The sequence below is a fragment of the Paracoccidioides brasiliensis genome (genome assembly GCF_000150735.1).
Source record: "Paracoccidioides brasiliensis Pb18 unplaced genomic scaffold supercont2.7, whole genome shotgun sequence".
NCBI classification, from domain to species: Eukaryota; Fungi; Ascomycota; class Eurotiomycetes; order Onygenales; family Ajellomycetaceae; genus Paracoccidioides; species Paracoccidioides brasiliensis.
In genome coordinates, this window is record NW_011371364.1 from 752289 (window position 1) to 766336 (window position 14048).

The 14048-nt window shown below is 47.4% G+C and overlaps 4 protein-coding genes across 4 annotated transcripts; 2 read left to right on the plus strand and 2 right to left on the minus strand.

Annotated features, from left to right (window-relative positions):
* Positions 1 to 340: 340 nt before the first annotated feature.
* On the plus strand, positions 341 to 4561 carry PADG_05931 (condensin subunit YCS4; the record flags this gene model as incomplete). Its single annotated transcript, XM_010762962.1, has 5 exons — positions 341 to 1451; positions 1527 to 1650; positions 1707 to 1848; positions 1935 to 4307; positions 4391 to 4561. The coding sequence occupies 5 exons, from the start codon at positions 341 to 343 to the stop codon at positions 4559 to 4561; spliced, it is 3921 nt and encodes a 1306-aa protein (XP_010761264.1).
* Positions 4562 to 5639: 1078 nt separating this feature from the next.
* On the minus strand, positions 5640 to 7633 carry PADG_05932 (uncharacterized protein; the record flags this gene model as incomplete). The annotated part of the gene is made up of 6 exons (XM_010762963.1): positions 5640 to 6656; positions 6756 to 6815; positions 6888 to 6957; positions 7030 to 7069; positions 7206 to 7282; positions 7449 to 7633. The coding sequence occupies 6 exons, from the start codon at positions 7631 to 7633 to the stop codon at positions 5640 to 5642; spliced, it is 1449 nt and encodes a 482-aa protein (XP_010761265.1).
* Positions 7634 to 8547: 914 nt separating this feature from the next.
* On the minus strand, positions 8548 to 9660 carry PADG_05933 (ubiquitin-specific protease OTU1; the record flags this gene model as incomplete). The annotated part of the gene is made up of 1 exon (XM_010763180.1): positions 8548 to 9660. The coding sequence occupies one exon, from the start codon at positions 9658 to 9660 to the stop codon at positions 8548 to 8550; it is 1113 nt and encodes a 370-aa protein (XP_010761482.1).
* A 733-nt stretch (positions 9661 to 10393) lies between these two features.
* Positions 10394 to 13610, plus strand: PADG_05934 (uncharacterized protein; the record flags this gene model as incomplete). The annotated part of the gene is made up of 5 exons (XM_010762964.1): positions 10394 to 10701; positions 10767 to 10929; positions 11019 to 11087; positions 11160 to 12440; positions 12513 to 13610. 5 exons carry the CDS (start codon positions 10394 to 10396, stop codon positions 13608 to 13610), a joined length of 2919 nt encoding a protein of 972 aa, XP_010761266.1.
* Between the last annotated feature and the right edge of the window lie 438 nt (positions 13611 to 14048).

A 14048-nucleotide genomic window follows, 5' to 3' on the forward strand; every position in this document is an offset into this window, starting at 1 on the left:
AAACTGTGATACCCAGCGTAAAAGCAGCATTGGACAGGCGCCGTATTAGGAGAAAGTGGTAATTATCATACAGCGTCCATACATACAGGTTGCCCCCCGCGAGAATAATTACACACAGCCAAACAGTCAAGAGCAGCTGCCGCCGCGAATTATTCCTCAGTCCACCCGAAGCAAAAAAGGAAAACCAAAATAAATATAAAAAAAAGAGAACATGTCTTTTTAAAGTCTGTAGATGTGTTTCGTGAGGCTGAGCTACGGCATTGCAGTAAATTCCTTATCCCAGAACTGACCACTAACTAACTGCTTGGTTGTAGGGACCGCGTTTCCATTGGTACGCCTAATGGCGGGCAAAAAACAGCGCCGCCTGGGACCGCCCAAAGTGGCAAAACACAAACAAAACACCACATCCGACTCTGATCAGCCTCTTCAACCTCAACGTCAACTTCGAAAGGAAAAAAAATCTCAATCTCACTCTCAATTTCATCACCACCAGGGTCGGGACCGGGACCGGGACTGGGATCAACCACCTTCCCCGTTCTCTGTGTTTTCGATCTCGCGGAATTCTCCCCTTTTCCGTCCTGCGTCCTCTTCTCGCGTGCATTCTACTGCTACACCTTTTATATGGAGTGATGACACCATGGATTTCGACATAAACGAGTCTCTGAAATACTACCTGAGCGACCCCACCTCCGTACCCACCCCAGAAGCAGATCCTGAACTTCTGGACTGCGAAAATGATCCCGAATCGCTGACAACGCCCTTGATCAACGGGGTTCTCAATCCCGTTGTCGACGCGGTCGCTGAAAACCCAGAAGGCCTCGCAAGAAGTAGCTTCTTCGACTCTTTGCAATTTCTCCTCAAGTGTGCACCAATCTCTCTTCTTTCTGAACAACGAAGTTACCATCATCAAGAACCAGACTCTGAACTTTTTAAACTCTGTAGATTCTCTTCCCTGCTCCCGACAAAGGCCCTCAGCAAGATCCTGGATCTTGTCGTCTCGGGCCTGGCCGTCGAAGCCGATATTATTCACCATGACATCGAGTCCGACGAAACAGACGCTGTTCAGCACCACAAGCAACTTTTGGAAATGTACGCTTTCCTGCTGCAATGGACGCTATCTGCTGTCGAGACAAAACTCGCTGAAAAACCACCCGTTGCGGCCCCAGCGCGGCGCGGGGCCGGAAAATCGAAATCGAAATCCAGTTCAACCGATGAGCACTGGGACTCCTCCCCCCAGATCCAGATTGCCATGGAAGTTATGTGTAAAGTATTGAAGTTAAAGCTGGGGAAGATCTTCGTGACCACCTCCGATCGTGACACATTTGTCAACCTCTTTACCAGGACAATATACTTGATTTTAGAAAGCGAACAACGAGTGAAGAGCATTTCCATTCGAATGCATGCATTTAAAGTGCTATGCATTGCTGTAAAGCACCATGGCCATGCTTTTGGTAGGATCTGGATTTTAACTCAATCCCTTGTTTCCCCCCTACATTTCCTTTTTTCTCAGTCTAACCAACTTCCAGGAGCGCAAACGTCAATTGTCCAAAGTCTCACGTATTTTGAGCATCTCTCAGAACCAATGGCGGAATTTCTTCATATCCTCGCGGAGCAGTACGACTATCCACAGTTGTCAGATGAAATATTGAGGTACATGAAGAGCGCTTATGGCATTGACATTGATTGTTTACTTATAGATTTGACAGGGAACTTGGAAACAAGGAGTTCAATTCAAATGACACCAAGGGCCCGAAATCAGTGTCTGCGTTTATTATCAGACTCTCAGAGCTCGCGCCGAGATTGATCATTAAACAGATGACTCTGTTGGCCAAACAACTTGACAGCGAGGTGATTAATTACTTGCGTCCCTTCATACAGTAAAACAAGAAGAAAAAAAACCAAGAAGAAAATACGGTTTACTGACCATGATTCAGGCTTATACTTTGCGATGTGCCGTAATCGAAGTCTGCGGCAATTTGATATCGGATTTAAGCAAACAGGAAGAACGAAGTGACAATTATACAACGCAAATTAATTCATTTTTTGACGTGCTGGAGGAGCGATTTCTGGATATCAATCCATACTGTCGATGCCGTGCTATCCAAGTTTATATGAAGCTCGCCGAACTCGACCAAAAATTCCCCAAAAGGCGACAAACCGCAGCTGAGTTTGCCGCTAGAAGTCTGGAGGACAAAAGCAGTAATGTTCGCAGAAATGCAATCAAATTGCTCGCGAAATTGGTCTCGACTCATCCGTTCAGCGTGATGCATGGAGGTCAACTTTCGTATAAGGAGTGGGATGCAAGATTACAGGCCGTAGAGGCGGAGCTAAATGGGCTACGGCCTCCTCCCGAGACACCAGGGCTGGGAAATGATGCCGATTCGACTATCGTCGATAGCGAACTCCTGGATGATGCGACTCAACTGCCCGATGACTCTCCTTCAAAGGCTCCCAGAATGACTGAGGAACAGAAACAGGCCGCAATGAAGAAAGCCGAAGAGGAGGCCGCAACCTCAGAACTGCTGGCGCGACTTCAGCTGACGAGAAAATATTACCTTGAAGCAATTCGATTTATTGAAGTTCTACACCACGCTTCCCAAATAGTTTCACAGTTGCTGTCCTCCCGAAACAAGAGTGAAGTGATTGAAGCCATGGACTTCTTCGTTATGATCGATGCCTATAAAGTTGAGACCTCTCGAACAGGCATCCGACGAATGCTCCGCTTAATCTGGACCAAAGGGAACAGCGATGAAGGTAAAGGAGTCCAAAACCATTTGATCGACTGTTACAAGGGTTTGTTCTTTGACGCTCCGGACTCCTTCAGTCCCAACGATGCTGCGAACTATATCGCACGCAACATGATAAGTCTTACTTTTGGTGCCACTCCTGCTGAACTCACCTCATTGGAACAACTTCTAAGTACGATGATGAAAGTTGGTCATATATCAGATCTGGTTATTGCCAAACTGTGGCAGGTGTACAGTGTCCAGAAGAAGGAGATTTCTAAAACTCAAAGGAGAGGAGCAATTATTGTTCTGGGAATGATTGCACTTGCTGACGCAGAGGTTGTAGTGCGAGAGATCGAAGCGATGCTTCGTGTGGGCTTGGGAGGCCTTGGAAGGGCAGATCTCGTTCTCGCAAAGTACACTTGTATTGCTTTGAAAAGAATGAAACCTGGTCGACAGGCAAAGTCGAAGGACATTCCGTCTTCTAAATTGCCAAATGATCATGCTGTTGTTACCAAACTGGCAGCAATGATAGAGATCGACTCGGACAGCAAGGAGTGGTATGGTGTGGCAGAACATGCAATCGGAGCCATATATGCCCTCTCAAAACACCCCGATGTCCTTTGCTCCGAAATCCTACGCAGGAAAACCAGGTTCGTTTTTTCGGCTCATGTACGACCCCGTTCATCCCAAAGCAGTGGAGGTTCCAGCGGCTTTGAGGAGCCTCCAACCCCCAGAAAGAAAACAACCTCCTCCGTTCCACTGTCCCAATTACTGTTTATAGTCGGCCACATTGCTATCAAACAAATCGTTCATCTTGAACTTTGTGAACTCGATTTCAAACGTCGGAAGGCTGAGCAGGAAAAGAGCAAGAGTGCGGAACCGGCACCCCAAAAAGATAATAAACCTTCGGAAGACGATGAACTCGACCTAATTGGTGGCACAACGGAAGATGATTTCACGGAAGCTATGGCTCATATTCGTGAACGCGAGTTATTATACGGACCGACCTCATTGCTCACCAATTTCGGCCCTTTAGTAGCTGATATTTGTGCCAATAACAATGCGTACCCCGACCGCAATCTTCAAGCCGCCGCCACTTTGTGCATGGCTAAACTTATGTGCGTCTCCAGCGAATATTGCGAGAAGCACCTACCTCTTCTCATTACGATAATGGAGCGTTCGGAAGACCCCATCGTTCGAAGCAACGCCGTCATTGCACTCGGTGACATGGCTGTTTGTTTCAACCACCTTATCGATGAGAACACAGACTTTCTCTATCGACGGCTCAATGATGGCGATGTCTCTGTCAAGCGCACGTGCCTGATGACACTGACATTCCTCATCCTTGCTGGACAAGTGAAAGTTAAGGGTCAATTGGGCGAGATGGCTAAATGTCTTGAGGATGATGACAAACGGATTGCCGATTTGGCCCGGATGTTCTTTACTGAGCTGGCTACGAAGGATAATGCGGTCTACAATCACTTTGTGGATATGTTTAGTCTGCTGAGCACAGAGAAGGGACTGGAGGAAGATGCGCTGCGGAGGATTATTAAATTTTTGGCTGGATTTGTTGAAAAGGTATGGAACACTATCCCTCGACCCCACTATTTGTTGTTGAGAGAGATGGGCTATGATGTTAACTCTTTTTTCTCTCTTTTTAGGATAAACATGCCAAACAGTTAGCTGAGAAGCTAGCGGCAAGATTGGCCCGGTGCGAGAATGAAAGGCAGTGGAACGACGTTGCCTATGCCCTCTCTCTCCTGCCCCATAAAAATGAGGAGATCACCAAGACAGTTACCGCTGGGTTCAGAGTTGTCAAAGCGAACGCTTAGGTTTGGATCTCTGTTCTTCTTGCTCGAGGTCGTCTTCTCTTATACATGCTTGTTTCCCCCTTTTTTTTAATTTTATTTTTTGGTGTAGTATATACGTGTTTCTTGTGTGTTGTTTTGGACGTTATGGGGTGCACGTGTGAAATCGAACAACGGTTGGCGTTTTAGGGTATTGCTGGTCGGTTGATAATATATTCAAATTGGCATGATGGCATTTGCTGGGAGGGAGGGATAATAATGTTGGGTTCCTGCTGGTTTTCATATCTTTATAATATGCGTGACTATTGACAGCTTCATGATTTTTATATCTTGTAGTGTTGCACACTCTGTTGGCGACGACTGCTTTTCGAAGGTAGGTGAGTGCGTGGTCGAAAATTGTATAATCCTGAATTTGTATATGCATGGGATGCATATTTGTTTGCGTTGGTTCGTTATGTTTGTACAGGTATATATGTCCACGTATATATCCACGTATATATATCCATGGAGAAGATGTTCAAAGTTTAAACCAAACTAATCAACTACGAATATAACAAACCAAATACCAGGGAATATAGGGAAGGTTTTAGAGAAAGATCAATAGTGGAGATGTGGATGGTATAGCCATAGAATGGAATAGAAGAGAATTGCATGTTGAATGGAAGTGATAGATAGAAATGGACTGATGATTTAATTAAAAAGTTAAGGGGAGACGGAAAGGAAGCTCGCAATGTCAAGGTAGAACCGCAAAGTATTAAACTCGGAACAACAAGAGGAATAAAAAGAAATTGTAATCATTGAACAATCGACAGGAAAAACAACCCGTTGAGGAAAAAATGTGAAGCCCATGCGCCGAACATGTATGTACTGCATGTACGCACGTATTCGAGTCAAGTCAATCAGGTCAGTTGTAGCAACACAATAACCCAAGCCCTTGACCCTCCTACCCACAATGGAAGTTATTATTTTACTCGTTCTCGCCATCCCAACCCACCCATAACACCGTACTGTATTACCATTATGATGCAATGCACAAGCTTATGTACCGAACTAACCCAATTCAAAACCAGAAGAAATCCAAATAATCCCAAGAGCCCTTTTTCTATGCATCGACCCCACCACTCCCCTCAAGCCTGAAATCCCCCTCATGCAAGCCCTTCAGCACCCTCTCCCCTTCCTCCGTCAGCTCCGGTTTACCAGACGATGCAACAGGCACAGTGAAAAACCGGGGCTTCCACTCCTCATTCATCTCCTTCCTTGCAGCAGCCAGCTGCCTCTGATTCTCCTCGAGCTCCTGCTTCAGCTTTGTAGCGAGGCTGTACTTCTTCTCGCCGATGGCGGCGGTGACTCTAGACCAGAACTTGCGCGATTCATTGGGTAGCTGTTGGTCTGCTGGCGGGACGACTTTAGAGATGGGGAAGAGAGGGGCAATGTCAATTAGGAGCAGGCGTTTGTCCTTTTCTTTTCCCCTTTCTTTGCTTTTGCCCTCGTTCTTCTCATTTCCTTTAGGTCCGTTGTCTTCCGCGGTGAATAGAGTGTAATAGATCTTCTCATGCCAGCAGCCGTCGATTCGTGCCAGGATATCCGCCTCAGGTACATCTTTGATCCTGATCTTGTTGTCATTTTCTGGATCGTAGCGGAAGATAACGCCAGAGACTCTATTCTGTGCTTTCCCTAACCAACCCTCATCGAGGTACTGAAGGATGGCTTTTATTCGTGTCTTGGCACAGGTGATATAACAGGTATCTGCGACTGTGATGGACAACGAACCACGGAGCAGACCGCCCAGATGTGCTGCAGGATGTGTGAGTTGATATTCTTCATTGTCTCGATCCCGCAGTGTCACGAATATGCCTAAGTTGTGTTGACCAGGAGTTACGCGGATGCTAGTGCCGGTGAACTTGGCGCTGATCTGATCGAAACCGCGGGCGGTGATGCCTCGTTGAGGGCAGTCTACATAGAAGGCAGACACCGGAGGGTGATGTGAGGTTTGTTCGGTTAAATAGGAGATTTTCACTTGCTCTGCATTGTCATTAGCGGTGACAGTGCTGGTAGTAGTGCCGCCGTTGGGTGCTGAAGGTGTGATTGGGCGTTCCGTATCTTCTATTTCCCAGTTACACTGGATTGAGTGATTAGCACTATTATCTCCGCAGGTGTTAGGCGAGGGGGAAAGTAAAGGGAAAAAGAGAAAATATCCCATTCTTGTCGAAATACACACCCGGAAAAATTCGCCCAAGGCGGAGTTGTATGGTTTGCAAGGTTTGCCTTTGATGTATTTCTAAGGCCTCCTTTTTCAGCATGACAATTACTCAGCAAGACAAGGTGTTCTCTCCCCCATTGTACAACTCACGAGATCCTTTGTAAACCAAAACCGCAAGACTTCCAGCATCCGACCAAGGTGGTCATCAGATTTCCCGATGCTGTCACTGTTAATTAGCTATATGTTCCCATACAGTGGATCACAGATAATGACATGCATATTAGGGTCGTACCTGACGAATGTTTCCGGTCGATCAAGGTAATTCCAGTACTCTAATAATACATCGGTCAAGCGGCCAAGCAGTCTGTCAGCTGGGCATGTTCTAGAAGTGACCATAAGGCGAGCAAGGGGTAGGAGAAGGTATCCAAGAAAGATAAGAAAGTTAAATTTATGAAATGTCACTCTCACCCAGATTTGGAGTTGGTTCAAGCAGCTGAGCCGGCAGTGAAAAACGGACAGTAGCAATATCTGACACACCAATGAACCTGTTTTTTATATAATAGAAGAGGTGAAATTGTATTAGCAATCTGGCGTAGTGGACTCTACTGGAGTTGGAGCTGGATAACGTATAGCCAGCCCTTTTGCCTCCTTCCCCTATTCTCCCTTTCCCAGAGTAAGATATAACCCAAAGAGGTTTTGCCAGGAACTCACTGTCTTAGAATCGCCAGGAAAGTTTTCAGCTTGGATGAGTCATCTGGAGGTTTCTCGGGAGCAGTTGAGATGTTGTCTAGGGACGTTGCTCTTCTATCGTTGTCGTTACCCATGGTGGAGCTGATGGAGGATGTGGCTTCGGGAGGGTCAAAGACGGAAGAGGCACCCGAGGAGGAAGACGCCATGAAAAAAAGGAGATTATTTAGGGCGTGGATAGCCTGAGCAGGATAGGGATGATAGATGAGGTGGTAACGAGCAGTTAGGGCAAGGTTGTTACGGAAGAGGCAGCGAGGGTCAAGTGTTACGTAGATGGAATGTACAGTGGAGTACAGTACAGTATATGTGATAAGGGAATTCGTTAAAAGTTCTATATTATAAGCTGTAAGCAGCTGTTGTAGAGTATACAAGAGCTGTATAGATAGATGTGTCCTCCATAGTTGTTGTTGTTGTCGAGGTGTGGAAGTTGACGTTGATGTTGGAAGTTGAGGGTAAAAATAATACTTCTTATCGGAAAGCGGTGACGTCGTATGTCTGTACGTATCAGTACGGTCTGTGTATCGATGTACGGTAACTAAAACGTCCAAGGAAACGGGTGTGCCTGAAATGTTATGTGGTCCATGAATGATTGGATGTAATACCCGCCGCTAATTATTTGGGCCCTGAGTGTATGGTACGGAACAGTACAGTACAGCATGCTTCTAGCTTTCGGTTGCCGAGGGACAAGTTGAAAGTGGGACAAAACTCTGAGCGTCTATAGAGATATGTACGTAGAAAAAAGAAAAATACTATAACGATGAACTCTATTGACATCGAATTAATAGATATGTTGGCTGGTATGTAAGTAGGTAAATAACATCTAACAACAATAAATATTTATTTACTACATACTACAGTCGAGCTCACCCATGCTAGCGCTAAGAAAACCCCCAATCGAATCCAACCCAATCACTTGGCCACGAGCAGCCCCGGATACCATGGATGATGTCCCTGATGGGAATTCCTCATCGTAGAAACTTAAAAAGGAGTAATAATCTAACATGCATTGATAATATATATGCATATGATTTGCGTCATTTTTAATAATATATTATATGCCCTGCTAAGCCGCTTCCCCAAAGTCATAATGCCCAGTCTCCGTAGCATGCTTCGTAGCCCCCCTCTCACCCACAAACTCACTCCCACACATGTTACACCGGATTCGAAACGACGCAGTGTCTGTGAAATAGTGTTTCGCTTGCAGGATCTGGCACAGCTCCACCGCCCGCTCAAGAATGACAAGATCAACCGCATCAAATATCTTAGTGTCGAACTCCGGCGGCGCATAGGCATGCGTATACGGCTCGTCCGACGGTGAAAGGGCAATGGTATCATAATGGATTCCCGAATACACAACGATACACCGTGTTGGCCTCCCCTCGTTAAACCGGTCGACGCGCAGCGACTGCACGTCTATAGAGCAGATCTCGACATCGAAGTGTTTGCTGAGTATGCTCAACTCAATCCCTCCACCCCACGAGTCCTCCGTCTGGATCCAGCGGCAGTAGTCGTCTGGTGACTTTTCTAGTACTGCGGCTGTATACAGCTCCGGCTGCTCTTGGATGGTCTGTGCGATTATCGATCGCAGCTCAGTTACTGCGTCCATGGCCCCTATCACTGCGCTGCTGACAGCTCGGAAGAGGCAGGAGTTGTCATCCGGCATGATGCGGAGGACGACTGTGCCTCTGTGGTCAGGCGAAGGGATCTCCGGAGGGTCGTTTTCAACGGTGGTGTTTTCCTTGCGGGTTAATGATAGTGGCTTCGGGATGCCTGATTTGGATTGAGTGGTCTGCGCAGTCTGCGCAGTCTGCGGAGTTTGTACAGGCCTATTTGAATTCCCGGGGAGAGCGACATTTGAAGCGGGATTTTTTTGTTTTTGTTGTTGTTGTTGTTCTTGTTGTTGTGTTGAACTGGCTGACGTGACGGCAGCAGCAGGCCCTGTCTCCCTCTTGCTAATAATAAGTTGTTCTCCGTTGAGATTTGTGCCGATTCCCCTGACAAATTCAGCCGGGTCGAGCTGGTCGAGGTGCAGTGGTTTGGGGGGATAGCCGTACTTGATGTCATACGATGCCAACGCTGTTTTCTCATTAATCTCAGTTTGAAGGTCGCGGATAGTTGCGTTTTCGTCTAGGAAGATGGTGGATTGGCCGCCAGGGCCACGGATGCGGATTCTCATCGTCCGGACCAGACTGAGGCTGGTCTATGCTAGTCTCCTGTATTATATAAAAAAAATAAAAAATAAAAAAACAAGAAAAACAAGAAAAAAAAGAAGAGAAAAGAAAAGAAAAGAAAAGAAAGATGAAGAAGATGCAATTTGCTCTTTAGTTGATGGTGGAGTATTTAGTACTGTAAAGGACAGGCAGTGGTTCTGTATAAACAAAAAATATGGTGGGCAGACAGGCAGTTAACCCCAGGTGTCTCGGGATGCAGGATGCGGGATGGAGGAGTTTGAAGCAAGTCAGACAAGGGCAAAACCCGGAGTGGGCAGGGTCAATGTGGAAAACAAAAGGGTGTGGAGAGGGGAGAGGTGCCGTTGTCTTGTCTTGTCTACACTGATGATGATGTATGTCCTTCTTGAAGTTGTCTTGTCTCCCAAATCGCTGCGTCATCATTTGTTGGCAGCGACTTGTCGCTTATCGCTTATCGCTTATCGCTTACTCTGAGCCGCTTAGCTGCCTTATATGCCATTGCGGAATAACATATATCCGGATACACCTTGGCCCTTGCATCAGCCAACTTCAAAATATCAAATATCATTTGTTTATTCAGCACTGTCGCAAATAGGAGGGACAAAACACCACGCGCGTCATAGATCAGTCGTTGCTATTATTCTGGCGCATATTCACAAGTATCATCAATCCTGCCAGCTGATCCTAGCGTATTCAGTCTGAGTCTGTCCATTCCGCATCATGACAGAACAGAGTGCTGGGTTGGAGTTCCAGCCCACCTCCGCCTCCGCTCCCTCTCCCGCTCCCACCGCCGAAGTTCATCAAGGTATGACGCTCATCCAGCAACTCTCAGAGCAGGCCCATCAGGCTGAAGATCACATCGAATCCGGACCTTCACAGTCTCCAGCCACCCCACTTCCCGCATCTAAATCAACAGAACCAGATTCAAAACCAGATGATGGATCCACACCCGCAAACCAAGTCACGGATGACCAATGGAAATCAATGTTTGATGTGGTCATGGCCATCTACGACTACCGCGAGCCTGAGTATGTTATACTATGTGCCGTTTTCTCTATCTCATTCTTTTTACTTATTTTAACAAAATATATAGTGGACATGACCCCTCGCGCCTCTTCCATCGCAGTGTCAACAAGCGCAATGTCCCGGACTACTACGACGTCATCAAAGAGCCCATGGCACTCAGTGTTTTGAAACAAAAGATCAAGAATAAGACATACACTCATTTCGCGGAGTTTGTAAGAGACTGCGCATTGGTATGTTTTCCTGTGGTTATCTACTCGTTCATCTTATGGCGGATATGTCTAGCGCTTTGCAGCTTTCTGACTTAAAACTTTTTATCTAGATCCCTCATAATGCGCAGACATACAACCGCCCCAGATCACAAGCATATGAAGATGCTCTCGTTATCAAGGTTCGCTATTGCACCCTGCCTTAATGCTCTTTACATATCTCTAATATATTCCCTTTTTTAAAAAAAATTTAGGACGTCTTTATTTCTGAATTTCGTAAGCTTGTCGAACAAGAAATAATTTCCTCAGAAACGGCTGAACTTCCGGACTTGGGAGAGATTCCGGAGGCAGACCCACTACCCCTCGAAGAAGATGAGGAGGAGGAAGAGGAAGATGACGAGGAGGAAGATGAACCTGATGACTCAGATGATGAAGGCACCCGTCGCAGACGGAGACGGCCTGCCCGTGGATCCTCTAAGAGAGAGGCTGGCGCGAAAGACGACGGTAAAGCCACTGATCCTGAGTTACGAAAAAAGCGTGGCCGCCCTCCTCGTGTTGATACCCCGATGGAGGCGCGGATCAAAGCTGTTTTGAAGGGCATACGCAAATTCAAGGATTCCTCGGGACAGCTCAAGGTCCGCCATTTCGAGCGGCTCCCCGATAAGGCTGCCTACCCGGACTACTTTTCGGAGATCAAGGATCCCATGGCTATCGATCTCATCAAAAGAAAATCTAAGAGAAAGAAGTACAACTCCGTGGACCATTTTATGAAGGATATGGACCTTATGTTCAACAATGCGAAGGCGTATAATCAGGCGAACAGTCAGATATACAAGGATGCTACCGAGTTGCAGTCGGAGGCACATAAACTGGCTGAGCAGGAGAAGAAGAAACCGGACAGCGAGTACCTGATGGAAGATGGACGCCTGCCCTTACCAAATGGTATCTTGCATAAAGGAGAGCTTTGGAAAGTGGGTGATTGGGTACACATCCAAAACCCCAATGATGTGACAAAACCAATTGTTGCGCAGATATATCGAACCTGGCAAGACTCGGAAGGGCAGAAATGGGTTAATGCTTGCTGGTACTACCGCCCGGAACAAACTGTCCACCAGTTCGAAAAACACTTTTACCCCAACGAAGTCGTGAAAACGGGGCAGTATCGAGATCACCGCATTGGGGAAGTCGTTGATCGATGCTTCGTTATGTTCTTCACCCGCTACAACCGTGGGAGACCGAGGGGTTTGCCGCCAGACAAAGAAGTTTACGTCTGCGAGGCCCGATACAACGAAGAGAAGCATAAACTCAACAAAATTAAAACTTGGGCAAGCTGTCTTCCGGACGAAGTTAGGGAGAAGGACTACGAGATGGATCTATTCGACGCACCTCGGAAAATCAAGAAGATACCTAGCCCGATCAAGCATCTTTTAAAGGAAGATGCAAAGGAAACTGACGATATCCCAAAGCCAACCTGGGGAGCAGAAAATGCACCGCCGATTGTAGGGGCAGTCCATCGTAGACCAAGAGAGGAAAATGTAAGTAATTAATTTCCCCTTTTAACTTGGCCCTCTTGTATCCGATGCTAACAAATATTTTTGCTGGTTAAGGACTCGCCACCCCCAGAACCCACTCCTTCACCTCCTCCACAGCTTCTACCTCCTTCCGTAGCACCAGCAGCTGGCCCTCGACAAATGCCCATAAACCGTCCTCCAACCCGCCAGAGCATTGACAGCCAAGGAGACTACCGCATGAGTGCCAGTCCACTACCTTCCCTATCAGCCCGCTCTCCAGGCCAATCAGTTCCAAATATCCCCGCAACAGCTACAGTCCCTCCGCCACCACCCATCACGCTAACGCGGATGCCACAACCCTTCACGCCCCAGACAGTCGCTCCGGCCCCTGCCGCCCCGATCTACCCAGCCGGATACCCAACCCACTGCCCAGGTCCCTTCACCACACAGACCTCCCAGCCCATCCCAATCTACCAGCAACCCCCACCCATCTCACCACAGCCCTACTCCGCCCCGCACAACTTCCCCGCCTACCAATCCAACCGCTACCCCCATACACAACCACCACAGCCACAAATGCATCAAGTCCAGGCCCCCCACCTCCCACCCAACATGTACAATTCCAACGCCCCCCGACCAGTCGAAACGTTCATTCTAAGCGACAATGCCAATGCGGCAATCCCAGAGGATATACGTAAGCAATTCCACTGCGACGAGAAGGGGCGTGTACTTTTCTTCACGAGTCCGCCGCTTGACATCGTCCCGCCCGTGGAGCAGACGGTATTAGGACATTCGCTACGTTACCTGGCGGCAAAGGAGGAGCGGCAGAAGAAGATTGAGAAGAGGAAGCTTGAGCAGCTCGAAGAGAAGAAGGAGAGGGAGAGGGAGAGAGAGGAGGCTGCAAAGCGTCACAAGGAGACTGATGGTGATACGGTAGCCACGGCGGATAGGAAGACGCTTTCCGAGCTTGCTGTCATGGCGGCTGTGGCGGGTATGAAGCAGGCTGATAATGACTGGTATGAGGAGCGGTATGGGAAGGAGGATGCTGCGAGGGTTAAGGCGGCGGATGAGAAGAGGTATAAGGCTGTGCTGAGGAAGAAGGCGGAGGAAAATAAGGCGAGGGAGAGGTTTGGTGTAAGGGAGCCGGAGGTTGCGGTGCCTGTTGGGTCTGGGGGAATATTTATGAGTGTGTGAATTTTTGTTGGGTTTTGTTGATTTTGTTCGGGTGATGGTTGTTATCTTGTATGATATGACATGGGCTTGCAATTCCTTTTTTGTTGTTTTCTTTTTTTTTTTTACCTTCTCATCTTTTGCAATGCGTCACGCTGGATTTCTGGATTTGTCCTTTTTCGGTGTCCGGGTTCTGCCTTTTTTGTACAATAGATATGTAGAGGAGGAATTGAAGCTGCGATCTTCAGCGACAGAGGTATGGGTTGAGTCGACGCGTCTTCTTGGTTTTCTTTATACAGTTGTCTTTTCAATTTTCGGCTCCATAAGCTTCCTCCTCGCTCATGCACTGACCACGGGTTCTCCGTCCGCGTTTCTGTGGAGTTGCTTCTCTCCATCTAAACACTTAGAGCTGAGCGATATACTTCCTCATATCACATCAGATGAAAGAAGTGTCTTGGACAG